The following is a 27,865-nucleotide window of genomic DNA, read 5'->3' on the forward strand; positions in this document are numbered from 1 at the left end:
TTTGTGCTATTAGGGAAGTAAACATCCTCTCCGGTACTTAAAAGTTGGCGAAACCCCCGTTAATGATTTATAATTAATATTTTAAGAGGCAATAATTTGTACCGCTAAATTCTCTCATCTAGGATGTTATCCACGGACTCGGAGGAGAAGTTCCCTTGGAAATGATCGAGTTTCGAGTGGAATACGTTATCCGACTCGATGCATAAAATATATCTACCTTTTCATGCGCTCGTCCATTAACTCTAAAGTATCGCTAAAGTTGCGGCGATTCTCAAAGAGATCGATTCGGGGAGAAGGACCAAGGGACGTCTACATCCCCGGGGAATATGCTGACCCCGAGATTCAAATCCGGGGAGTTTAAAAGCGACTTGACGTAAACGTAACCATTTCTCATATCCTCCTGTGCCGCTTCGCTCCGATGGAGTCGCATTTGCTACACGCTATTAGTCGCGTCTCTCCTCTGATTTATCGGAACCATATCCATTTTCCTCCTTAGAAAATCGGAGAGTCATTTTATCGGAGCCTGCATCGATAATGAGATTTTCACCGACCGTTGAAAACCGGACCTAATAAATTAATCTCCTTCTCCGTAGAAATGCAAGACGTCCATAGCTAAGTAACTATTTCAACTAAAGTCATATGAAATAGGGATCCAGTATGTAAAATGGCATTTTCTATTTTGTATTTTAAATAAGAATGAGAAAAAACTATTTTGGATTTTCTATTATAAGTAGAAAAGCGTTTTACTCAGCTCTGCCGACGCCATCATCTCCTGAGGAGCTCGAAAGGCGTCACGAGGACTTATTGAGGAATAAGATGCGGAATGATGTCACTTCGTGTCGATTAATTTATTTTTGACGTTACTAATTTCACTACGATTACCGGGATAATTAATTTCAGTGTTAAGATTAAAGTTTCGTAACCTAGCTAAAGCCTTCGCTGGAGCGGGACGAAGACCGAGTACGTGTTAAAATAGCGTCATTAAAGCTACAAAGCTCGCTTGGAATACTTGACGTGGTCGAGTCTTAAGAATGGTTTTCACGATCAGCCCAGCAGATCCCTAAACCTGTTCATGTTTCGGAGGATTCGATGACAACGGGGGGCCGAAAAACGAGTAATTGTTCGCCAGGAATGATGGCGTTTTCGTCACGACCGAGTCGGTCGTGGAATTAGTAGTAACTTCACGGTTGTCAATATGCTGCGGAATAGTCAAAGGAACCGGAGACCATGTCTTTTGCGCTTCGAACACCGCCAACCAGAAATACAGACTGACAACTACAACAGAAATGAAAAAAAAGACAGTCTTTGTACAAGCAAAAGAGATTAAATCTATGGAATAATGGAATGAAAAATGAGCCCTCTTCACGTTCGGGAAAAATTTTAAAGAAGCCCACCTACATTGAGAAAAAAATGTTCATCGCACGAAATAAATATTTCGTTCGTTAAAAGAATAATTATTTGAGCGAAATAATTATTCTTCGAAAGTGCGGAAACATTTTTTTCTCACTGTACTTATATTTCATGGATCGGATGCAGCTTTAAGTAAGAATTGTGGTGGAAAAAATGTATTAAACGTTTACTTACGCATATACATGATGTATGTTGGAATATATAAGGCAAATTGGTCATCCGTAGGTGAGTTGCGAGTTATGTACGCCATGAATGCAAGAAATTGGTCTATGATGCCAATCGCTTGTAGGAATAACCAAGGTTTGGCATATTTTCGTTTTTTCTGGAGAGATTGAATTTTCAAATGAATCATGAGCCGTGTTAGTTGATTAGTTTTTCTTGGTAGTTAATTCTTGTTACTCACTGCGACTGATCCCAGTATTAAGTAGGAGCTGGCAAGCAGAAAGAGCGTGGCATAGACCAGAAAGCAGATTAAAATGGTCTCGACTGAAAAATGAGAGTACTCGATTGAGCGGGCGTTACTTTACCTCGAGTCAAGTGGCTCTTATTTATGAGCCGTAGCACTCACTCTTTTTCTCCAGTCGGGAATTTTTCATCATCTGCGTCCAATTCATTCCTAAATGCGCCCATGTCTGCAGGATGCCCAGCAACTCGTCGTCCTTATCCCTGGAGAAGAAGTCGCTCACCAGGATATTTATCATCAGGATCGAGGAGGACTGATCATTAAAATAAACAAATTAATTGTGTAATTAAACCATTCCGCGGGAATCAATTGTGAATAAATGCATTCCCTTTTAAAGACTCGTTCGTGTACATTAATACACAATTTTGGAAATTAGAAAATATGAAACTACAAGTGGTACACGCGGATTTGGAAGTACTAAGAAGTTTATTGACAAACGGCTTAAATTATTTAGGGGAAAATAATACGTACTACTCCTAGAGTTCCAATTATTCTAGCTTCGAGAGTTCGGCTTAGGCAACACATTTTAACCGCTGTTCATGATCCGAAGGCCCAAGTCATACTGGATACATATAATTATCTTGGAATATATCACTTGCTTTGCTAGTTACGACCTTCAAGTAAGAGTTTCAAGGCATTGTTTGGGTAATAGGTAAACACACCTCGGGTCATGATCAATATCCATCGGAGATTTGGAAGGAGATTACAAGTGAAATCATTTTTGTTACAATTATTCTCGGATTAATAACTATTATTGGAATACTGTAAATAATTACATATAATTGTAGGTAGCTTAGTTATTTAATCACAGAGGTTATACTTGAACTGATGAAATCTATTTATTAACTCAACACCCGGTTATCTGACTTTGCAATATATTATCCAAACCTTATAATATGCAGATTGTAAAAATATAATTCATGTTTAAGATTTTCTGTAAGATCTTCGGCTGTCTTTATCGAACGAGTTTTGAATTTCGCGCCTGAACGGTAGAAAAGTATTGCGCACTTCTGATGCGCGAGAACTCGACACGTGCGCGTGTTCGGTGAAATAGGTTATGTCTATGGAAGGTGCCGTTTTATTTATTCTTTACGAGTAAACGTAAACTTTTTCAATTGTGCATACGGAAATCGTGTAAATACAAATGACAGTTCAAGACATGGATATTTGTTTAAACATTTCATCGGGTCCAGATGATTTACAGCCGAAATGGGTAAGTCATAGGTTAAGAAGGGTTATGTGTTCATTTGTTGTTTTCTCTTATAAATTTATTTAACACCACAGAAAGCTCAAGGAAAGGAGAAGTCCTTAAAGAATATAAAAAAGAAATCGAAAAATAAACTGTTAGCAAAAAGAGGTAAACCAAGCGTGAGTAAAACTGTGCCACAAAATGTTTCCAATGAACAGATCAGTGGCAAGAAAAGAATCAAACAGAAATCACTGGGTGAAATTGTAGCCAGGAAATTGAGGACAGTCAATAGTGGCAAGAATGTTGAATTATCAAAGATTAAGTCCAGTATGGTTTCAAGAAATGACAGGGTTAAACTTGCCGAGACCTTACCCGAGTCGAAGACAGGTGGATCGTGCGATACCACTGCGTCCAATGTTATAAATCAGAATTTAGATAAATCGATAGTTTCTTTTACTAAGCCAACGAAAGAGAATTTTGTTAAACCACTTTTAGTAAGGAAACAAAATGTTGCGGGGACAAATGAAAAGAAATCGCTATCTGATATCTTTTCTAAGGAATCTTCGCCAAAGGACAACAATTCAGGTCTATTAGATTTAAAACGAATGTTTGACAAAGTTGCAACTGATCCACAGATTACAAAACAAAAATTAAAACATTCAGAGAAAATATTTTTGAAAAGTGATTTGGGAAAATTGGAATCAAACAATCCCAAGCAGATTGTAAATAGGAAAATTTTTAATAGAGGCGAAGATAACAATGGTAGGACTAGGAAAAAAAATATGAGAGAGAATAAGGCAGGAAAACAGGACACAGAAAGTACTAAACCACATTGGTCAAAAGGAAAGGCCTCATATTTATTTAGTAATAATCCTGAGATACCAATTATCGGTCAGAGATTTGTTAAACCAGTAAATGAACAAGTTTTTACTGGACAGAAATTCAGTGATCTGGATGTTCATGCCTTTATGGTTAGTACCACAAATGTATGTTGACAAAAAATTATTTTTATAGCAATTATTCATTACATTTTTTTAATCAGGTATCAAATCTTGAACAAAATATGCAAATAACAAAAATGACAACGGTACAGCAGAAAGCAATTCCTGAAATTTTAGCAGGTAAAGACGTCCTGGTCAGGTCGCAAACAGGTTCGGGGAAAACGTTAGCTTACGCCGTACCAGTAGTCGAGTCGTTGCATAAAATTAGACCAAAGTTGTTAAGAAGCGATGGTCTTATGACTCTTGTTGTCGTACCTACTAGAGAATTAGCCCTGCAGACTTACGAGTGCTTTCTGAAACTCATAAAAGTAAGTAAATCGTATGTCAAAGGAGAAAATAGATTATTTTGTTTATATTGTCCGATTTTAGCCATTCACATGGATCGTGCCTGGGTATTTAGTTGGTGGAGAAAAAAGGAAAGCAGAGAAGGCACGACTTAGGCGTGGATGTACAATTTTAGTAGCGACTCCTGGTAGGTTATTAGATCATATAAAACACACCGAGGCTTTAAAATTAGATACCGTTAAATGTTTAATCCTCGACGAGGCTGACAGAATGCTTGACATGGGATACGAAAAAGATATTGCAGGGTAAGCATCCATTTTATGGGAAATTATACCATCTGTCAGAATTCCTGCTTAAATTCAAAATGTTTATGTAATTCAATTTCAGTATTGTCACTGCACTGAATGTGTCTAGTAACGACAGTAAAAATTCGAACTACGATCCATTGCAAATTCTTCACGATGGTGTACATAAATTGGATAGTAATAAAAGTTTAAAGTTGGATGTCGATGCAGACGAAAGTACTAACGCAACCGAACCCGAAGATGAAGAAAGTAACAGGGAACCAGGAAGTATTTTGAGAATACAGAAAAAGAATTATCATTCTGATACGGACAGTGATTCGGAAGAAGACAATCATTCCTCTGAGGAAACATCAAAAACAGAAACAAAAACCAAGGAGAGTTGCAAAGCAGATGAAAATATAAACAATCCTAACCTCTCCACAAGGCAGACCATTTTGTTATCGGCAACGTTAACTCAGGCTGTCGAAAAGCTGGCAGGTCTTACGACAAGGCATCCAGTGTTAGTTGATGCTGCCGAGGAGAATTTGAGAAACGTCGATGGGAATCTAAATGAAATTAATGAAGATTTAATCGTCCCCCAAAGTGTTGTCCAAAATTATATCGTGACCCCACCAAAACTAAGAATGGTCACATTAAGTGCTTGCATTGCTGGAATATGTCAGGTAATCGTCTACTCATTGAACCTGGTTTAATTATTTTTAACATCATTTCCAATGATTTTATGATTTATCAGCGCCCTGGGCAACACAAGACAATAATTTTCATGGCGACTCAGGACATGGTAGACTATTATACAGATATTCTATCCTCCGTACTTGGCACATCCCTCGAAGAATATGATACGGATCCCCTTGTCGATGCAGAGTTTTTCAAATTACATGGCAACATGACTCAAAAGGAGAGAACAGAAGTATTCAACACATTCCGAAAAGCCAAAAGTGGGGTGCTTCTCTGTACGGTGAGTTAATTATTCCCTTTTAAAGATATATTTAATATTATAGTTCTTCCATTTTGGCTAAACGCGTCATTACGAGAATGCGATCTTCAATGTCGACCGTGATTTCTTTCAAGCATTGTTACCGTTAAGACGTCGTCAATTAATAAATGGAACGGCCAGGTCGATGCCGGTAAACCGTAGGCCATGGACCGATAAATAAAGCGGATCGTAATTATAAATAACGGCGAAGTGGGTCCGTTCCGAAATAAGTAATCGGTGGTACGAGTCTGATCGTAAATAAGGGATATACCGCAACGCGTCACTTCCGCCACATAAAAACTAATAATAATAAAAAGGAAAGAAAAGCCAGGATACCCGTCGGCACTCCCAGAGCTGTAAATTAGCCCGTGGCTTATTCTTTCAGGACGGAATTTAATATCTCTGGACCCACGCTGCGTCCGGAGGTTAAAAATTATGCGCACACATGAGGCACCCGTAACAAGTATAATTATCGTGGCTGAGCCGTTCTAAGCCGATGATCACTCTGGCCGGTCTACCGTTCTCAGAGACAGTCCGATCCTTTTCTTTCCGTTTCGAACCATTGGGAGAATCAAAGAACGAATTACCCACCAAGAAATTCACTCCCTGGGAATCCCTCCCGAGACTCGATGAGCGATGACGAAGCGAAGCGGAGCACGGCTTCCAGGGGAAGATGCGATGCTGCAATTTTAACCTGCAGGTTTTGAAAAAGGGAACTTTTTAAAGATACCGAAACGCGTGCTTTAATTAATGGAGAATCGCGGTTTCCTTAAGGTGATATGAGAGTGGCATCTGGAAGATTAATCTTGCGTGAAACAAGGAAGGTCCTGGTCCCCATGAAATTTCATTTTTTATAATAGAATTTTTAAATGCCTAAAAAGAAATTTAAAAAAAAATTGAAATTTCATGAGCGTCAGGATCTTCCTTATAGCCTTCCTATTCACGTTGTAACGTTTGAAACGATTCGGTACACTTAGTTCGGTGAAAAGTTTCATAAATAAGACCGCTTTGAAGCGACTTTCGTATCATCTTAAGGACTGTTTACCTTTCGACGAGTGTTCGACCATTTGCGGCGATTCTGGTCGGCGCGTTCAAGAAAAAGTGATGTCTTGTCACGAATGGAAGTTGTGGTAAACTCGAAGATGCGGAACGGCTGGGGAAATCTGCGAAGAACCGTGGTTTTCTCAAGGGCCCATTTGTCCCTTGACGAGTGGTGAACCATTTGGTACCCTGCCGAGCCCTTAAAACATAAATACATCGAAGCCGCGGCGTTAAAAAAGGAATTCACCGTCACGGAAAGCACGCGAACGAGTCGGAGTTATAGCCGCTAAACGCGGCCCCGAAATGTTTCCGATGTAAACCGCCCACTTTTTACGGCACTACTCCGCGTTATTTCAACGTTATTAATTTATACGGTGAAACCCACCGGCATCGGCGGGATGCTCGCCGGGCCCAGCATGGAGGATCCTACCCGGGTGATCTATGGGCCGAGTGAGATGTTTTGAGCGGCTATCCGTTTCCGATCTCTGCGATCGTGGCCCGCTCTTAAACGATCGTTTGTTTTAATCGCCACCATTAATCCACTTCACGAGCGTCAGTGGCCCAGCCGAAACCGGTGGCACTGACTCGCTTGTCCGATCCCCTTACGCTCCGTTTGCCGGTCCCTTCGATCCTCTCGAGCACGCTCCGAAATAGATTCTCCGATCCTCCTCGAGAATGGGATGTGCCCCATTACTAGATACCTCGTTTTCCCACCCGGGGTGTCGTCGTCCATTTCCGTCCTTGTAACTCTTCAGCCGTTTTTTCCCTCTAGAGTCTTCCTCCGACGCGAGGTATTTCGGAGACACTCTTAAGGGGTTACACCACTTTGACCCACCCAAAAATTACGGTTTTTCAAGAATTTCTTTTTAAGAATTTAAACGTTTTTATCCAAATTAAAGTACAGTAAGGTATTATACTACTATTAAACTACAAAATATTTTTTTCTGCATGTTTTTATTTACAAAAATGACGGCTTGAAACGCGATTTACCGGAGCGCTGTGAAAATCGATGATCGTGCGGTGGGTACGATAACTTAGTCCAGGTTTAAGCTAGATCAATGAACGAAAAAGAATTAGTTTCTGTAGCCAAAAAGCTAGCGAAATGCGTAGCCGTTTTCAAAAATATGCATTTTTCACAAAATAGTATCGATTTCAAAGGAAAGATACGTATTTTTCCCTAAATTTTGTTAATTAATGTTGCATAAAAAACGCGAATATCAATACATTGAAAAAACCATACGTATTTCGCTAGATAAACATATCATGAATAAAATAAAAAATAATCAAGACGATTGATTGAAAATTAGCGGAGCTAGAGTGCCCACCGATTTTTAAAATGCAGTTTTAAGAAAAACGCGTAAAATATCGGCGTAAAAATTTTTTTGCATTTTTTGAAAATTTCAAAGTGGTATAACCCCTTAAACCGATCTCCTAAATTAATATACGAATCTTGCGTCTCGATTTACATTTCCTGTTTTAATTGTTGGATTTTTCTTTGCGAGGGGCACAGCATTTTTTATGATACCGTAGTATCGATACGAAAGGTCTCGTTTGTGGAACTTTTCTCCGGAACTTATCTTCCAAATTTCTCCCCCAGCAGTCTGGTATATCTTTTATCCATCGGGATTTTTATTTCCCATGGGATGAAACTGCAATATACGTATAGAAAGGAATGGGTGCGATACGGTGGTAGCAGGACCTGATTTTAAAATGGAAAAGGCGTCGAAAGACGCGGATGCGCTCGAAAATGAGTCTCTCCGGAATTAGTCGGTTCGTTTCCGTGTCTCAAAACGTCCATTTCCTGCGGTGTAATCCATTTTCCGTAATGGCCTAGGCCGAGTCTTTCGTCGCCTCGTCGGGTTCTTTCGGTCCACGAGAGGGAGGTCGCTGAATTAATTCGATAAAACGGACGAAATATATACCTTTCCGTGAAGGAATTTTTCGGGCCGGTCGCCACCCCCTACCGGTCGAGCCATCAAGCGGAATTTTAACCGGCCAGCGGCCCTAAATCATTAGCTATCCAAACATAGAGCCGATGGAGAACGATGCTCAAACGTTCGCTGCTGGGGTCCCCAGCGGGCGCCATCCTGGCCTTGCTCTTCCAGTTGCGAAGAACCGAACCCTAACCCAAGATACAGATTATGCTTTGCAAGACATTTGTCCCGATTTGGCGAACTCCGAGGCATCCTTGAAACACCCAGCGGGATAAACGAAACGAGTGCAAGAGGACATTTGACGCGATACTCTACCGAGTTTTCTGATTTACGGTGCCTATGCTGATAAAAATTGATGCGAATTTATATAGATTTTCACACGTCTCAACAAAGGGTGCGAGGGTATANACATGTCTCAACAAAGGGTGCGAGGGTATATTTGGCGCGATACTATACCGAGTTTCCTGATTTGCAACGCTGATAAAAATCAATGTAAATTTATATATATTTTCACACGTCTCAACAACGGGTGCGAGGGTATATTTGGCGCGATATTCTACCAACCCAAGATACAGATTATGCTTTGCAAGACATTTGTCCCGATTTGGCGAACTCCGATGCATCCTTGAAACACCCAGCGGGATAAACGAAACGAGTGCAAGAGGACATTTGGCGCGATACTCTACCGAGTTTCCTGATTTGCGGTGCCTATGCTGATAAAAATCTACGCGAATTTATATAGACTTTCACACGTCTCAACAACGGGGGCGAGGGTATATTTGGCGCGATACTTTACCGAGTTTCCTGATTTGCAACGCTGATAAAAATCAATGTAAATTTATATAAATTTTCACGCGTCTCTTAAACGAAGTTTTAGACAGAATAACGTTGAGTGGAATAATTGAAAATTACAAATGTATAAATATGGGTAACATTGTAACGCACTAAAATGTGGTGTACATATTAGTGGGGACATGTAGCAGGGTTTAAGGCAATTGTTGATGCAATTGATACAATGTTTCAGGATGTGGCAGCTAGGGGTTTGGACCTGCCGAAAGTGGACAGCGTCATCCAGTACACGGGTCCGACTTCGGCCAGAGATTACGTGCATAGGATAGGAAGAACGGCGCGGGCGGGATCATCGGGATCAGCTACCATTTTTCTAACTCCCCCGGAAGTCCAGTTTGTTCGGATGTTGGAGTCTAGGAGGATAAGGATCAAGCAGCGAGACATGGACGAGGCGTTGAACAGTTTGGTGGGTCCCACGTCGCGGTGCAGTTCCGCCCAAGCTGCTGCCACGGCGCTGCAGAACGCATTCGAGGCCAGCGTCCTGAAAAATAAGAAACTTCGGGAAAAGGCTTGCAAAGGTGAGGGTAAATCTCGGTACGCGTTCAATATCTCTCCCACATTTCGGAAGGAACAACGATGTTCCGAAATTTCCCAAGGAAGGAATCGCTGGAAGATGTTACCGGGGTGGAAAGGTGGAGTTTCGAGCCAAATACATATTTGAGCGTAAAGGTACACGGTCCGGGTTACTCATGATAGAATTTTGGAAACCGGCCCCATGGTTTTTTAATTATTCCGGGATAAGGGAGGAAGTGAACCATTTTACGTCGTCGTGTAGAGTATAGAGACTGAGTTTAGATACGGATACGGCGCGGAACCGATCGCGGAGTCCTCCAGGGCAAAGGACTCCGGAAGAAGGCTCATCCGGGGGAGGTTGCCCCCGAGTTGGGGCGGTTTTTCGGCGAAGATCGGCGCGAGCTGACTTTAGGGGTAGGTTAAACCAATTCGGTGGGCACCCTAGCCGCATATAAAATCACCCCATACGTCGCGTTATGGCTCCTCTCGGGCTCGCTCTCGCATTCGGTCGCACCACGCCTATTTACATAGCCCCTGGACGAGGAGGGATGATCTTGTTTGCCCTACCCGTGGTTACTCTATTAGGGTCGTTACGGGAAAGAATTTATTCCCTGCGATAATAAATCCATTATCCGTCGACTCGAATCCGTCCTCACCGCGTCGTTCTTGATGCGAACGAACGCCTCGTTCCCGTTTCTAAACTGAACGCTCGAGATGTCTCCCGTCATCCCTCCGCGTTTTTTTTTTTTTTTAATGAAAATGACGATTTCTTTGAAAAGATGAAAAATCGCTGATTTTGTTCAAATCAGGATTTTTAACAAATATCTTAGTTCAATCAATAAATGTAATCAATTTCTAGGAGAACTTTCGAGAATAGCCAGTAATCTAACGATCGTTTAATCCCTTAACGCACAGATTAAAAAAAAACCGGCCAAAAGAATCAATTTTTTTATGTAAAAAACACTAGATCATTGTCTTCGCGAAAAAATAAAATTCTCGATTATATTCGAGTGTGAAAAATTATAGTAGCATAAAATACATCGCCGCTCGAATTATCTCGAGTGTGCACAGTTTGGTCTGTTTAGCGCGCTCGAATTAACTAGAGCGCACAAGTTAAGGGGTTAAGGCCGTTTTTTCGTAACTCGAGTTAACCGAGGTTTAACTCGTCTACGGCGGGTCTAAACGAGTTAAATCTCGGTTTAAACCTAAGCAATCGATACGTTCGATTTTCGCCGTCGGTGTTATTTCTCAGCCCGGGAAAACCGGGGGCAATAAATCTTCCGGGAGGGTTTCCCTTCCGGACTTTACACGAAGACTTAGCCGCGGTTTTCGAGCGGTTAGCGAGCCCCGATTTGACTGACGCTACACAACTAACCACTTGACCGTTTCCCCGGACGCGCGAGCGTCGATTGATCGATCGATCGCCACGTGCGAGCGGACGGTCGCTCTCCCCCCGTCCCTCGCACTTTTCCCGCGACGCCGATTGGTCGACGCGGAGAGTGCGACTTAATTTGTCACGCGCTCGCCGATTGATTCGCCCACCCGGTTTCCGGCTGCCGAGCCGAGCGGTCCATCCAGCCGCGACGAGTGCGGCTTTTCGTTTACGCCACTCTCCCGGAAACGGGGAACAACCGGCCCCAAATACTCCTGGACTCGCAGATGGCCGTAGAAACTCGGGTCGGCGACGATCGCTGTGACCAGGGGGGCGGGAGAGACTACGTCGCGAATTATACGCGACGTTAACACATTCGCGACCGCTGACGTGAAATCACGTCTTTTCAAGTTCTAATCCTGATTGCCGCTGACGTGAATTCACGTCATTTTAAATTCTATTTCGGGTTGCCGCTGACGTGAATTCACGTCATTTTAAATTCTATTTCCTGACTGCCACTGACGTGAATTCACGTCATTTTAAATTCTACTCCTGATTGCCGCTGACGTGAATCACGTCCATGACGATATGCGATACAAGTTTGCGGCAACCAGTTTCAGAATTTCATTATTTTCGCCGGTACTCAGTATTTGAGACGGAAAAAATTTGCCGATCGCGAATGTTTTAAGGGGACGTATGAAAGTGACGTTAAAGAGGTCTCGTTTATGAAACTTTTCTCCGAATTGGATGTACCGAATCATTTTTCCTCCACGGAAGGTCCCGACCCTCGTGAAACTTGATTTTTGAGAGTTAACTACTTTAATGAATTAATTTTAAGGTCCGACATATCGCGAGAGCGACAAGAATACTTTTTGTCTGTTGCAAGTAATTCGTTTGCAAATTTAGCAAGTATATATATATTTATTTTAAAGAAAGCTCTCAATGGTTACGTCCACGATTTGATATATAATTCCAAAGATTTGTCGGTGGGATTATTCTGGAAGTACACTGAGAAAAATCAGGTACTTGAAGTGAAATAAATGTGCCTATTTAAAAATCGGATAGTTGATTAAAGTGAAATGTTCAACGGCTGAAGTAATTATTTCTTGACGAGAATTAAATGTGAAATACTTTTAAGTAAACGAAAAATGTAGAAATAAGTAAAGGTCTACTAGGTTCATATATGACTAAAATTGATTCGCCTCCAGTTGTACATATTTCTCAGTGTAGGAGCAAAACTTTATCGGTTATGGTATCCTTTGCTAAATGTGCAAATGGGGCATATTTTTTCCGGGGGAGGAGAATTGCGAACAGGTTGGGTCAGAATTGGTCGAGTTATTTAATTCTTGGCTGCCGTCACGGCGGAGGGTGGCAGGGGCGAGTCGGAGAAGTGGAAATCTCGCTAATTCGTAACATTATCACCCCAATAGAGCCGAACAGCCCTCAATAGCGAGTACAGCTCCATGGAACAACCCCCTGGGTTCCGACCCTCGCCACTAAGCTAAGGGATTCATCCACTTTATCCCGTATATACGACTCACACCCCCGAGAGCCGACTATACACCCCTCGACGTAACTCTCCGAGGATTCCACTCCACGCAAGACTCGATTCGCCGTATTATATACTCGGTGGGGAATCCGCGATACGTTTCGCAAATCCTAGATACGACGCCGCGGTAAGAGGAGACCCGAGCGGCGTTGCTTTTCCCCTTTTCTCTTCACTTTATGCTTTCTCTCCCTTCCCTTTATTTTCCCCGCTTTCAAGATGCTCGTATACAAGTTCGAAACGAGCGTCCACCGTCTTTCCTTTTCTGCTTTTTCGCTTGTTTGGCCCGAGACGAAGGGTCCGCCATTTTTACGTCTCTACTCCCCGTTACAACGTTTAGGGTCTTCCGCGTATCTTCTAATAACATCTATTTAACCTTATATTTCATACGAGGAGTCTATTTAAACTAAGATATTTTTTAAAAAGCCATGATTTATAATTCGACTAAACGGCAGCAATTTTTTTTATGTGAAAAAAAGAAATCCTGATTTTTATCAACCCTGCCGATATGTGCTATGCAGTAATTCCGTGTTGTTCTATTTTACGAGGGTGTAATCGATGAACCCTGAATTACCAAATTTTCCGCGAGTAACGTCGTGATTCAATAGTTTCCTTATTTTTCAGGTGACATTTATTCGGCGAGGTTCGAAGGCATCTTCATGCCTTTCGAATTTCAGGACTTGTAGTCGCCAAACGATTCTTGGAAGGGTGTACCTTATACGTCCGGTTTTTAATGAAGGATAAATCATCTAAGATGGATTATAATTATCTCCGGGGACTTCTACGTGCGTCTTTTTACTTTCTCCCGTGATATCTCATTTTTCTTGCCGTTTACTTCCAACCGTTTTCAAGATGGCGGCGCTCGCCGCTCCCCGGCAGATTCCAGGTTGTCTTATTTTACGAGGTTGTAATCGATGAACCCTGATTTACCAAATTGTCCGGGAGTAACGTTGCGATTCAATAGTTTCGTTATTTTTAAGGTGAAATTTATCTCGCGAGGTTCGAAGGCATTTTCATGCCTCTCAGATTTCAAGACTTGTCGCCAAACGATTCTTGGAAGGGTGTACCTTATACGTCCGAGTTTTAATGAAGGATAAATCATCCAAGATGGATTATAATTATCTCCGGGAATTTCTACGCGCGTCTTTTTACTTTCTCCCGTGATATCTCATTTTCCTTGCCGTTTACTTCCAACCGTTTTCAAGATGGCGGCGCTCGCCGCTCCCCGGCAGATTTCGCCTCTCGGAGTTACGACGAACGGGGCGTATTTCGTCGTCGACTCGGGGGTTGACGGCAGGGCGGACACAATCCGACCGCTGAATGTGGCTTCCGTCAAAACCACTTACGCTTTGTGGCGAGATACTCTTAACGATGCGATACAGGATACAAATACAATAAGACGCGGTTACGTCACTTAGGAACAATGCCGCCGCCGACGCCCGCGCCCACGAGATTTATGCGCTAAATGGGGAAAAACATTTCGCCCGTTTCCGCCTGGCGGGATCGGGCCGAACTTTCGAGAAGGATCCGAGGACTTCCTAGCCGAGAGTTCGGGAAGAGGAGCTCGTAAAAGCCGGATGCGAGGCGATAGGTTCCTTCGAAACCTCGGGGTGGCGTCGCACATTCATCCGATTCTTCCTACGTTGAGAAAAACAGGACAATAGGGAATATTCCTTCGAACGGCACCGAAGTAACGTTTCGTTAATTCGAGGACTTAACGAAAGATTAGGAATTATTTCATGCAAATAAACCACGAATAAATTGGATGCAACGTTTCTTCAGAATTATGAGAATTTATTTCAGTTTACAGATCGTTCGACTAATTGTTTTCTGAATTAACGAAATATTTCATTGGCACCGTTGAATTAATATTATTTTTCTCAGCGTAGAATTTCGAACGAGTGCAGCGTCAAAATATTTATAAAACCTTTCTCCAAACCGGGGGCACCGAATAATTGTAATCTTTAACGCGTGATCATGGAGGTGAACGAAGAGCGCATGAAATTCAGGAAAATTTCATTTTTCGAAAGAAGAAAAATTCTTTCTTTGGTTCTTGACCGGGATAAAGAGATGTATTTTTTTTTCTAGGAAATTGGAAATTTCGGGAATTCTAAAGTTTCAAATTATGCGGCGTACCCGGTCTGGAGAAGTCTTATAAACATTTTGACTTTTTGGTATATGTGGCACTTTCGTAACACCTTAAAACCGGATCGGAGGTATTTCGACATTTTCGTTCGTTGACCGTAGATAGACTTTGGGGAGCGACTCGAGAAGAGAAAGTTGCCTGGGGGTCGCAATTCCGAGATGGGATCGGAATTTCGCACGGTGGTGGAGACGCGTTAACCTCCCTCAGGAACGAAGGACCCCGGGGTTTCTCACCCGCGCGGAAGTAGGGCGACTATTAGCCACAGCACTTGACTCTACCCCCGTTAATGCCCCTTAATAGCCCACCATGGGGCCCGGAGTCCCCCTACGGGAACCTAATGGAACCGCGATTAATAAGGGCGCGAGAGTGTCCCGATCGGGACACGTGACCCGGCTTTCAGCGGAATGTCGGGACTCCGGACGAGGCGATTCTTTCCTTGTATGAAAGGAAAAGAAAAAAAAGATTCATTCACCTTAAAAAATATTTCATTGACTAGTCCCCGAGAAATATTTCGTTAATTCACAGAATACTCGACGCAAATTAATTTAAATAAATTCAAATAAATTCTGATAATTCCGAGGACCCCGGTAGCATAGAATAATTCCTAAATATTTGTTAGTAATCTTTGCTAAATATCTCAAGCGACAGATTTTTTAAGATTTCTTGTAGATTTCATTCGAAGATATCCGAAATATTTGTTGAAAATCTGAACGACATATTTAGTTACAATAAATTATAAACGTATATAGAAATTATATTTTTTAAATTATGATCGTGTAATAGAAAAACATTTTTTACTTCACGACTATTATCGGACACTTCATTTGGTATCAAAGATACCCGAGAAATTTTTCTAATATTTTCGTTCCACTATTTCATTATGGGAGCTAAACGTGTGACTTTGATTTTAAATATTTTTAAAACGTTTATAATGTATTCGGCAGATAATATTTAAAAAGTACTTGTGTTAAAATGAAACGAAATATTTTGTATACCTGGTGGCAAAATATTATGAAAACACATGGAGCTAATAAATATTATAGAGATAATATTCTAAAGTAAACGTTTTGCAAATATTTCAAATGTCTGGTAAATATTTACAAGATGTAGGATATTCGTTAAATATATAGAAAATATAGGACAAATATGTTGTGCTACTAGGGGAGATGCGTTGCGTCCAATTTATTCTAGTTTATTAGGGTCGTGTAATTATTTTTAAAATCAACGAAATATTTCCGCGGTTCCTTGAAATGTTTCCTCGACGCATGCCGGGTGAGTCATTGCTCGTCTTCGCAGCGTACGTATCCTGGGTGCGCTTCTACGCGAGCTACCCTAAGGACATGCGGGAAGTCTTCAACCGCAAGGACCTCCACCTGGGACACTTCGCCAAGAGCTTCGCCCTGAGGGACCCGCCGCAGCGGATCGGCGCGATCGGCAGGACTCTGAGAGAAGCCGAACCCGGGAAACGACACGACAACAGGTTCTCGAATGTCGAGGAAAAGTGAGTACGCCTTTGCATGCCGTGGACCTGATGGTCCTGCTATTATTAGTTCTAAACGCGGAAAGTTACGTCAGGACCGATGAGAATTCCCTGCCAACATATCGGTCATTTTCCCAAAACTTTCTCGAGAAAGTATGAGAATTTAAAAATTTACAACTTAAACATTATCACCTTAAGGTGATCCGAAATGGTCATTCTACGTATATGAAGTTTAAAAAAGTATTCATAAAACTTTTCTTCAAGCTGGATGCACCGAATCGTTGGAAACTTCAGCACGTGAGTATGGAGGCCCTAAGGAAGGGCGTGGGGCGAGTGAAATTTCATTTTTAATAAAAAATTGATTTATCCCAGGCTAGAATCAACTTTTTTTTTTTTAATTAAATTTCACGAGCCCCACGTTCTTCCTTAGGGTCTCCATAATCACGTGCTGCGGTTTCAAATTATTCGGTGCACCCAGTTTGGAGAAATGCGGTGTAAATATTTGGACGTTTCGATACGTACGTAATGACCCTTTCGTATCACCTTAACGACGGATTCACGCGTGGGTTGCCTCGGCGACCGCGGCCGCGCCACGGACCGGGACGGGACGGGGCCGGCGCCGGTCCGGCAACGTCGCCGCCGTCAAAACTGTCGCGCGACGTCGTCCGTCATGTCGACCGAGCGGGCGGACGCGTCGCGCGGCAGTGGCGGCCGCTCGGCCGTCGGCGGCTCGTCGACTCGACTCGACTCGGCGCAGTACGCGCATCACGTGACCCCGGACCGGGCCCGCCCCCCTCCGGCGAGGTCGCCCATTGTCCATAATTATACAATACGGCTGTTAAACAGACTGATGCGACGCCGCTTCCGGCCCGGCCATTTACGGAAGCCCCGGCCCGCCGGGCCGCCGGCCACCTTTTCGGAGGACGCTCCGCGTCGACGTTTAATGCGATTTCAATGGGCGGGCTTTCCGCCCGTCGTTAGGAGCCGCCGACCCCACTGGACGCCCGCTCTCCCGACGAGAGCGACTTTTAATGGGCGAAAGGCGGGCTGCGGGGATCTCGTTGGCGACTCGGGCCTCCTTCGCGGGAAAACTCGGGAGGGGCGGCTGGACGGTGCCGAGGCGATTGGATCGCGGACTGGAGGAGGACGAGGAGCGAGGTCGCGCTCATTAAAGTGATATGAAAGGGTCATTCTATATATATAACATTTATATATACATACATATACATATATATATATGTGAAAATATTTAGAAAACTTTTCTCCGGATTATCGGAAATTTTAACACTTTATAACAGTGATTATAAAGGCCCCATGGAAGAACGCAATGGCCTTGAATTTTCGTTTTTTTTAAAAATGATTTTTTTTGCTTCTCGTTCGAGATGAATATAGATTTTATTTTTCGAAATATGAAATTTCACGACTGTCATGTTTGTCCTTTGGGCCTTCGTAATCCCGGGTTGAAGTTTCAAATGATTGGGTGCACCCAGTTTGGAGAAAAGTTTTATATCTTCACGTTTTGATATATATGGAAAGACCCTCTCGTATCATCTTAATGCCCTCTAAAGAAATGTTCATTCAACCAGAGACAATGGTATTCTTTAAATGGTAACAAAGAAGCATTATGTTAATTCAAAGAATGACGAGTCAAATGAAATCGCAGGAATTGGATGCGACGTTTCTTCGGAATTGGGACGACTTATTTGTGGGAGATAATTATTTTTTTCATTAGAAACTTTTTTTTTTTCTCAGTCCGCGATCGCGTCGTGAACGGAGAATATATGAAATTGGATATTTGGAATTGGAAAATCGATGGGGCTTTCTGGTACTCGGGGGGGAAGGCACCGAAAAGGAAAGCTTTTCTCCCTTTTTTTGGGGTTAGGTCGCCGCCATAGCGCAACCGTTTCGGATAAAAGGAAAGAGAGAACGCCAGTTGGCGGCCTTATGCGTGGCCCGTTTTAAGGCGAGGCATTTTTTGTCACTTTTCCATTACCGCGTTGTCCTCGGCTCGAGTCGGGACCACATGCCGTTTAAGTTGGATCGCCGAAAATTGCGGGTTAGCCTTAACGCGAAGATTACGGCCCTTCTCTTGCTTTCAGGACGAACGAGCGACCGCGGAAGAGACAAGATGGCGGCGGCGCGCAGAGGCCGGGACTCTTGAAGCGCGTCAGGATGCTCAATACCTCGGAATATGGAAGCGGTTTAGAACCCGTCAAGAAACCGCGCAAGATTTGATCGATTCTTAGGTGCATCCGGGGAGCCGATTTTTAAGTTCATATCCTGTTAATAAAAAATATGATAATTATATAACATTTTTGTTGGAAGTTTTATTCAGACATGGTATACAAAATTTTATAACATATCTTCAAATATATTACAAATTTAGTACATACGTGGAATAAATTTATAATATATGTTATAACATTTGTGTTGATCAGTACTCGATTTTGAACGGTTTTATTTTTTTTTGCAGACATACAAATTTGACATTTGTTCCGGGCACGTTCGAGGACGATTATAGAGAGATCTTAAACGCTGAAAAAAATCTTATTGCAATTATCGGGGTAGCGAACCCCGAAAATTCACGGGAAAGTAGCAGGTACGTTGTCCACGCTGCTACCGAAGTCCTCTACTGATTGTAATAATTTTTAAAAATATTATTTAAATATTTCTCGGACTCAAGAATGTCGCTACAATGCTTCTCCGCCAGTACCACCGATACTTGTCATCTCTCGATTAAATTTGTTTAAAAATAAACGATAATAAAATTAAGAACTCATGTAAAAAATTTACATACAATGCGTGCTAAATGACTTTCGAATATCCAACATATAATTTTTCTCCGCAATTTCACAAAATTACGACACGATGTTATGAAATTATAAGTCTACTTAGAATTTTATAATAAATGTATATTAATTCACCATTAAGACGTCAAATTTATAATTTTACTGCGACCTTGTGTACTAAAAGTGTATGAATTTTTTAACAGTGCAGTTTTACCTTTCAAGAGATATTCCGCAAGAGCTCAAGGCGTTACGCGAATCTGGCTCGAATTGCGGAAAGGAAGCACGCGATTCGAATGAGCGCGTCTCGTTAGCGAGGCTCGAAAAATATATTTCGACGGCTCGAAGTCGAGGCATTCGACGCGTTTCCGGTGCCGGTTCGTTTCTTGCACCTCACCTGAATTCTCGAGGAACCGATTCGTTAGTCTGGAAGAAGCGAGTGCAATTGCAAGGCGTATTTACTCGTCCGGGGGTGAGAGTCGGTCGCGAGGCGGAGGCACAGACGGGAGCGGGAGGTTATGATTAATACCCCGGCATTATTTTCCGATTTTTTGCCCGGCGATCGCAAATTGCTTGCAAATAAAGCCGCCGTCGGCGAACTATCGCCGCCAAGCAAGGGGGGGCTTAATTTAATTTAATTACGCCTTCTTTCTCCGCTACCACCACCGGGAGATAGATAGCGACCGGCGAGATCGGAATTGCTGAATCGCGCTCAAGCTGCGCGAACGACCGCGCCTTAACGCGATAATGTACCGTATTACTCGCTAAGTTCACGGCGAAACTCGGACTCTGGATTAATGACCCTTGCCTGCCTTCGCGGAGAAGAATTCCGAAGGGGGCATCCATGGGCACCAGAGGCCAGGAGGACGAACTGCATAAAAGATACGGAACATTGCTTGAAATTGGAGTACGCAATCGGAGAAATTAGGTGGTGTTTGCAGCGCCACTTGACCTCGTAGACGGAAGTGAGGAACTAATTTTGCACTTGCGGGTTACTCATTAAAACGACCAACGACATCTGTATTATTTCTTCAGTACCCTGTAATGCCCTGGCGACATCTATGATTTTCATTTTTTACCTTCCACTCAGCGTACCTTCTTCTGTTTATTTCAAATTTTCAAATGGCGAAATCATATAAATTTGAAATAACCTGTAATGGCGGTAATAGCTGTAATAATAGAGAATGTAATAAACTTTAGCAGTAAATAATTACTGGAAAAAGTGGTAGGAAAGTATATTTATGTCTATATATAGATATATGTAACTTGGCAAGTAGAATGGAAATGACATTACTATGGGTTATGTTTCTGTGAAACTCATAGATTATTATAAAAAAAATAAAATTTTATTTATCCCATTATTATTCATATTTGTTCATATTACGAACCCGATCGATCTGAAAATAATGATTTCAAATCACATTGCATTAACTTAAAATTTTGTAATTGATAAGAAATGATTATAACTAAATTATAAAGTTAGAAATTTAAAGTAAGGCAGCTAATAAATTACCTAACCTTATTAACTGCAAATTTTACACTAATATTAGATCATTTCTTCTGAAATAACAGTTTCTGAATTTTATTCACATTTCAATTTATGGCGGGAAATTTGCTAGTTCATACTTCCGGTACTATAGATCCAGAGGTCGCTGCAAACACTAGTCTCGAAGAATAACAGTGTCAGCTCCCTGGAAGACCCGTCGAATTGAAAACCCGGAAAACTCCGCGTTTTCCTCCCTTAGCCAAAACTTGTTTAAATAAGGGGACGTATGTCACAAGTAAATGTCCATAAAAGAATTTATAGATAACATGTACATGGAATATTTGATCGTAGATAATTAAAAGGGGCGAAAAGCCGTTTCCAAGGACTCGTCCGTCTTGATGGATCTTTTTTGGGGGGGGATAAAAATCCTTATTACCGCTCGGATATGCACAGCTTGAGTCCGATTAGTACGGGAGGAGACGCGCCGGCAAAAAAGGATGGAACTGCTGCATCTTGTCCGGAATTCTCCTCACCGGCGGGCGCTCGTCCTCCACCTTCTGCGGCTTGGGACAAAAACGTAAGCACTTATAAGAGGAGTCGATTATTCTCGGCGATTACCGATTTCCGACCAGTTAACGACTTTTTCGATCGTTTACACCTTTGTCCCGTTACAGGCGAACCACTTGGGGAAACCTCATTATCTCCGCCGTCCGATCGCCGGCGTGCATTGCTATTCGATTTCATGCGCGAAATTAGCATCGATCAGCTGTCCGATAGAAGAGAGGCCGGCGACAAAAACGATCGGAGCCGATCGATAATTCGAAATGAAGCTCGATTAACCGCGGGAAAATTATCCAGGCTGAAATTCACTTCCTGCCCCGATGCGGGATTTTCAAAAAGAAAAGTTGGTCGACTCAAAGAAATATGTATACATTGCGGCAACGACATTTTGCGATTAAATACGTTTAAATTGACCCCATACATTTTTCATTTCGACGAAATAATTGTTTCTTGCAAGTATATGCGATTCAGGCAACGATATATATTTGCTTTTTTTCTCGGCGTAAAAGCCTCCTATAAAAAGAATTTCGAAATCGTAAATTCATTTTGACAGATATTCATTCTCGTTTCTTGTCAGTGTTCATATTTTTAATGTGCAGGGAGAGAGAAAACTAATACGATTCGACGCGCGCGATTTCAAAATGGCGGCTTCGATTGAGACCCTGAAATTCGCTTTCTACCCCGACGCGGGATTTTCAAAATGACAAGTTGGTCGACCCAAAGAAATATACATCGCGACAACGAATCTTTGCGATTAAATATGTTTAAATCGACCCCATAAATTTTTCATTTCGACAAAATAATTGATTCTTGCAAGTATATGCGATTCAGGCAACAATATATATTTGCTTTTTTTCTCGGGGTAAAAGTCTCCTTTAAAAAGAATTTCGAAATCGTAAATTCATTTAGACGGATATTCATTCTCGTTTCTTGTCAGTGTTCATATTTTTAATGTGCAGGGAGAGAGAAAACTAATACGATTCGACGCGCGCGATTTCAAAATGGCGGCTTCGGTCGAGACGCGTCTCGAAGAAGCGAACGCGTCGATATTCGGTGTCTCTACGTTTTCGAGTTGATTTCTAGGGTGAATGGCGTCGAGAGGGGAGATCCGATTTCCTTGGAACGGTTCCACCTTTTCGAAGGAACTCTGCGAGAAAAAAAGGGAGTCCTTCGGGCGGCGTAACACGAGCGCCGAACTCGGACACGCGATCCCCGACTTACCACGACCGGGTGCGACCGAATACGGAATGGAAGTAACGCCTTGTAATCTTTTTCTCTCTCTCCAGCCGACCGACCTAATCGATCTCGGAATAATTCGCTATCTAGGTTGCACCTACCGATGGTTGGCCCGGAAGGGGCCGGAAACCTATTTCCGCGCGGCCCTCGAAGAAATCCGTTTGGAAAGGCGCCGGGATCCGCGGAATTAGCATTTTACGGGCGAACTATCTCTGCAAGCGTTTTATTGGCATGCCGTGCGAAGAAGCCATAGGCCGGTCGCTTCGCCTGTTATTTCTTATACATGCATATTGCGCCGAACGCCCGATATTCCCGACGCCCGCTAAACTGGCCGCTCTTGGTTACTTAACCAAGCACTTAACCGACGCTGGACGTGTTAATCCACCGTCGAGGAACGCCGGAATCGATTCGAGGACTTGCTTACCCAGACAGCATAAAATATCCATAGAATATAGAAAAGAAGTTGGAAAATATTCCTCATGTATATTCGACATTGGAATGATATTTTAAGTACAATATTAGATTATGTACATTTGATAATGTTTCCTAGATATGGTCTAAATATATATACAATATTGGTTTAGCAGTGTCATTTTAAATATGGATATTCTATAAATACTACGAGTGTTAGAAAAGGTTTGTAATATAACATTGAAATACTGAAGGTAATAATTATTTCATACATTTTCACATACACCCTTATTTGAAAAAATCAAAACATGCTAAATATTTCGCGCGATAATGATAATATATTATTACTTTATTTTTTGTAAAAGTAGGTGCTTACGTTTCAATATTTCAATATTTTATCTCACCTAAGATTGACACTATTTTAAAAATAGAATACTGAAACATGAGCTTTTTGTAGTTTTATTTGCGTGCTAAAAAATATTATTCAGATATGTATATGACATGCTACTTCTTATGTGTAAGAAGTATCAATTCCATGTTCATACATTATTTCGTTAAATATATTTCGAATATGAAAAACTGACCAAAACTACATTCATCCTATGTTCAAAAATGTACATAACACATAAATCCATATCCTATTAATATTGAAATATTTTTAAAGAATATTCTATGAACCTCCGTGCTATGTATTTGCGCTATCTGGGTAGGATTGCGGCGAAAAGTTAAGACGATGTGAAAGTCACGTCTCAGGGGTTTATTAAACTTTATTTTATTCCTGCTATTCGACTTTGGAGTCGGGAGTTCCCGAGCGTAGCGAGGGAAAACCTCGTGTCGTAACGTAAACAATAAATAATCCGGATTTTCACAGAAAATTAACGACACGTTACGAGTCTTGAAACGCCGTTTCGGGAAAGTTTCGTGCACGCCATCTATGTATCGCGATTACTCAATCTACGATTATAATTAACGCGCTCTAGGCGTCAACTTTCCCAGAAGGAAAGCGAAAACGATGCGTGGCCGTAATCGACGGTGAACGGTTGCATTTTCAGCCCATTAGTGTCCTACTCCTGGATGAAGGATCTGATTATTTTTATTCCACAATTCCTAACCGGATAAAAAAATGATACCACCATCCGATTGGTGTTGCATTTTTTATGCGTGACGCGTCGCGCCATATATGATGCTCGACTTGGGGGGACTTCGGCCAAACTGCTTTCCTTGAAGAACGATAAAACGCATAGCAAAAGTTATGAAAATCATGAAATCGTGTAGCAGAGTATTTTTAAGGTCATAAAAGTTAAATTTGACAATGACAGATACCGTTGAAATTGACTTTGTAATTATTTAAAACAGGGGATGCTCGTAACGCAAGATGGCGGCTGCTCCTGCGCCTCGCTTCACCCGTAGTGTGTTTAAATTAACCTACTAACCGTGGTTTGTTCAATTATTGGAAGTTTAAAAAGCTACAGTCTTCAGAAATATACAACCTAAGGTTTTCACACGGCATAATGATCTCTCGCGGTTCGTTAAAATTATCGAAAATAACACGAATGTCGTTGAAAGAATTTAATCCGTATAAATTCTCATAAATTCGCAGAGAATTTAATCATCGGTTGTATGCCTTGTTATATTACCCGAGTAATATAACTTACGAAAATCTCTAGGTACCCGACATCCGTTTCTCCATGGATGTACGTTCCGCGCCATCAACGAGGAAGACGGCGTACCGCGGTAACGAAATAACTCCATCGAGGGCGCATGCGCAAGACGGTGTAGTCAGTTCCCGGGATTACCCGCGCTCCGGTTTTCAGCCATGTTTTATTCGCGGTGGGGAAGTCGCCTCCTGGAAACGGCGCCTTTCGGGACAATTATCCGGCGCAATTAAGAGATCTACATTAATAGGTTATAAACAATTGCGATTGCGATCTGAATGGAGCCGCGTAATTGCCCGGGTTCTCACAAAGCGAAGGATGCGCACCCATGTGTGAACCCGCGCGAGTGCGCGCGCATGCATTGCGCTCGGTAATAGCAACAATTACTTTATTTCACTATCTTCCCGGTTCCCCGACCGAGGCGGCAATTTCATTTCCTCCCATTAATCCCGCGGCCGATCTCCTCGGAGTTTGTTTTAAGGGGACCTCGCTTTCTTTTCTTGCACGCACCACCGCAACGGGACGCGCTCGTAAACGCGTTTCCGCCGCGGAAGCTCGGTGTAAACGCGGTGTAAACGCGGTAAACGCGTTCGAGTCTCCTTTCTCCAGCCGCGAGAATCGCGAGAGTGGTCTTCGGCGCGCTTTAAAACCGCGTTTACTCGCTCGTTGCCTCGCTGATTTTCGCACGGCTAACCTTAGCCTAGGAAAACGTTAACGCGCGAGCGCCATTATTCGACTCGCCGTTCCCTCCTATCGGATTATCGCTTATAAACGTCTTCCTGAATCCGGTTTCCTGGATCTTTATCCCGAGACGATGGAAACTGGTGTTCAAAGTTCGGTTAGGTCGATATGAACGTTAAGCTGATATGAACAGAGATGAGTTGGAAGATTGTCAAAAAAAATGGTACTTTCGAAAGAACGGAAGGTCATCGTAGTTGCCCTCTTCTTAACACATTCGCGACCGCTGACGTGAATTCACGTCTTTTCAAATTCTATTTCTGGTTGCCGCTGACGTGAATTCACGTCATTTTAAATTCTATTCCTGATTGACGCTGACGTGAATCACTTTCATGACGATATACAGTACAAGTTTGCGGCAACCAGTTTCAGAGTTCCATTATTTTCGCCGGTACTCAGTATTTGAAACGGAAAAAATTTGCCGATCGCGAATGTATTAACACATTCGCGACGGTTGACGTGAATTCACGTCTTTTCAAATTCTATTTCTGGTTGCCGCTGACGTGAATTCACGTCTTTTCAAATTCTATTTCTGGTTGCCGCTGACGTGAATTCACGTCATTTTAAAATTCTATTCCTGATTGACGCTGACGTGAATCACGTTCATGACGATACACGGTACAAGTTTGCGGCAACCAGTTTCAGAATTTCATTATTTTCGCCGGTATTCAGTATTTGAAACGGAAAAAATTTGCCGGTCGCGAATGTGTTAAGGGGCTGCTTCAACATATAGCCTCTTCGGGCAGAGCGCCCTACATTTCGAACGCTTGGCAATCCCCTGATTTTTCGAAGAAGACGAGATGTCCGCCGGTAAGTCCCAACATCTTGTTCCTCCGACGCCCTCCATGCCGCAGGGTGAAAGGTCCACGGGAGTCGATTGTAATTTACAAGGAGTAAGCGTGACCACGAGCCGACGGGACGTACTTCCGCCGACCCGTGAATGGCCCCATTATTTTTCTCCGTGTTTGTTTGTGTTCCTTTAGACCAGGATTAGTCCTCCAGGAGTACTCCTCCTGCGTCCCGGGTAGATTTCCGTTTCTATCCGGAAACGTTTCTTCGGTATCCAGAAGTCGGATGACCCTCGAGTGAGATGCAAAGAATTTAAACTAAAGTAAAAGATACGTATGGTATGTTAATTACCATTAATCGGTGAGATATGTGTTAAGCGAGAAATTTGGGTTATTTAGGTAATGGAGGTAAAATGAAAGCAACGGGTGTCGGTGCGCATCGCTTCCTGGATCTTCGGGTAATATCAGGTTGTTTTATGAGAAAAAGAGTGAAGTGCTCCATCGGGGTACGAAAATTATTCCGCGTCGAAACTCATCCCGGCGCGTCCGCGTCAAAGGACCCAATTTAAAAAGCCACCTCCAAGATCATCAACATCAGACAGCCCGTCCCGGCCTGGAAAAAAATCACATTAGATTGGTAAACTTCCCCGTAATTCGCCCTTTTCGTACCTTTGAACTTTCCTTAAGCGTTTCCACCCAGTCCTGCCGGCATTTCTCCCTCTGGCTGTGCACACTCGATAAAAAGATGGCAAATACCTCCTTGGAAAAAGATGACGAGAAATTAGCCGGGAAAACTTCCTGATTGAGCTTCCTGGCTAATGGCCCTTCCACGCTGCTTCCCCTCTCAAAGAACCACCCTGTCTGCTTGAAAAACGTAATTTTCGTTCAACATCGCACGTAATGGAGGTTAAGCGCGCTTTATGTAGAAAAAACCATTCCACGATACATTACTCGAATCGGACACATTTCCTCTAACAAATTACCATAGTTTATAATACGTCCCATCTCGAAGTTAATTTTCTCGAATGTTTGTTCTGCAGAATTCGGAAGTGTGATTTCCAGGGTATCGTTCGCACCGTTTACTTATTAACACTTTTTAATGGGAATTTCATAGGGTTGTCGCACCCGCGGGGGCGAAATATGGAGAATAAAATAATAATATAAAACGGGTAAACTTCGAAGTGGGATATGTTTGCTCACCATCGCAAAGGCGCCGTTAATACTTTAACGACGCTAACGGTGTGAAAATAAGCTTCGCCTCTTATAAAACAATTTTTGCTATGTTTATACGTAGCTCTAGGCGGTGCTCTAGGGATTTCGGTGCCGCCAATGGAGGCGAAATTGCTTTATTTCCCCTAGTTCATAGGACGGCGCCAAGGGCTACCAAATTTTCGCTGTAAACCTTCGGTCACGAACACTTTCTGAGCTATTTATCATCACCTTATGTCGAGAATGGCAAGCGATGAATACTTTAGAGGCGGTTTCTCCTCCTAAGCCGTACCAGTTTACTGCCCTCTGCTCGCCGCGGGTGCCTCGCGGGCTTCTTCTCCATATTCTCACTTCATATAAGGTCCGTGTAAATCCAAACTCCTTACGAGGATCTCGTTGAGGAGCAGAAATAAATCCCCGGTCGCATGAACCCTGAAAACATAGTAAAAAATTTCAATATTTATGACTTGCGAACCATACTACAA

The 27,865-nt window shown here is 42.5% G+C and overlaps 3 protein-coding genes across 6 annotated transcripts; 1 reads left to right on the forward strand and 2 right to left on the reverse strand.

Annotated features, from left to right (window-relative positions):
* Positions 1–824: 824 nt before the first annotated feature.
* LOC105697254 lies at positions 825–2,436 on the reverse strand. Its single transcript, XM_012420448.2, has 5 exons — positions 2,345–2,436; positions 1,979–2,126; positions 1,814–1,896; positions 1,585–1,732; positions 825–1,275 (listed from the first exon to the last, which is right to left on the reverse strand). Exons 1-5 carry the CDS (start codon positions 2,396–2,398, stop codon positions 1,061–1,063), a joined length of 648 nt encoding a protein of 215 aa, XP_012275871.1. The 5' UTR covers positions 2,399–2,436; the 3' UTR covers positions 825–1,060.
* Positions 2,437–2,912: 476 nt separating this feature from the next.
* Positions 2,913–19,228, forward strand: LOC105694283 (probable ATP-dependent RNA helicase CG8611). Of its 4 annotated transcripts, XR_001103522.2 has the most exons (11): positions 2,913–3,086; positions 3,158–4,033; positions 4,105–4,371; positions 4,433–4,653; positions 4,736–5,315; positions 5,387–5,611; positions 9,629–9,971; positions 16,327–16,531; positions 18,610–18,850; positions 18,984–19,109; positions 19,194–19,228. XR_001103522.2 is itself a non-coding variant. In XM_012414815.1 (10 exons), exons 1-9 carry the CDS (start codon positions 3,018–3,020, stop codon positions 18,743–18,745), a joined length of 2,922 nt encoding a protein of 973 aa, XP_012270238.1. In that variant the 5' UTR covers positions 2,913–3,017; the 3' UTR covers positions 18,746–18,781; positions 18,984–19,222. The 4 variants fall into 4 exon arrangements, 2 of the variants coding, with proteins under 2 accessions (XP_012270238.1, XP_012270230.1); XR_001103520.1 differs by having other exon boundaries at positions 18,984–19,222; XM_012414815.1 differs by having other exon boundaries at positions 18,610–18,781; positions 18,984–19,222.
* LOC105694300 lies at positions 6,075–7,406 on the reverse strand. Its single transcript, XM_012414832.2, has 3 exons — positions 7,056–7,406; positions 6,675–6,869; positions 6,075–6,323 (listed from the first exon to the last, which is right to left on the reverse strand). The coding sequence occupies exons 1-3, from the start codon at positions 7,086–7,088 to the stop codon at positions 6,213–6,215; spliced, it is 339 nt and encodes a 112-aa protein (XP_012270255.1). The 5' UTR covers positions 7,089–7,406; the 3' UTR covers positions 6,075–6,212.
* Positions 19,229–27,865: the final 8,637 nt, after the last annotated feature.

The sequence above is a fragment of the Orussus abietinus genome, unplaced genomic scaffold (assembly GCF_000612105.2).
Source record: "Orussus abietinus isolate OABI.00-Male unplaced genomic scaffold, Oabi_2.0 scaffold763, whole genome shotgun sequence".
NCBI lineage: Eukaryota > Metazoa > Arthropoda > Insecta > Hymenoptera > Orussidae > Orussus > Orussus abietinus.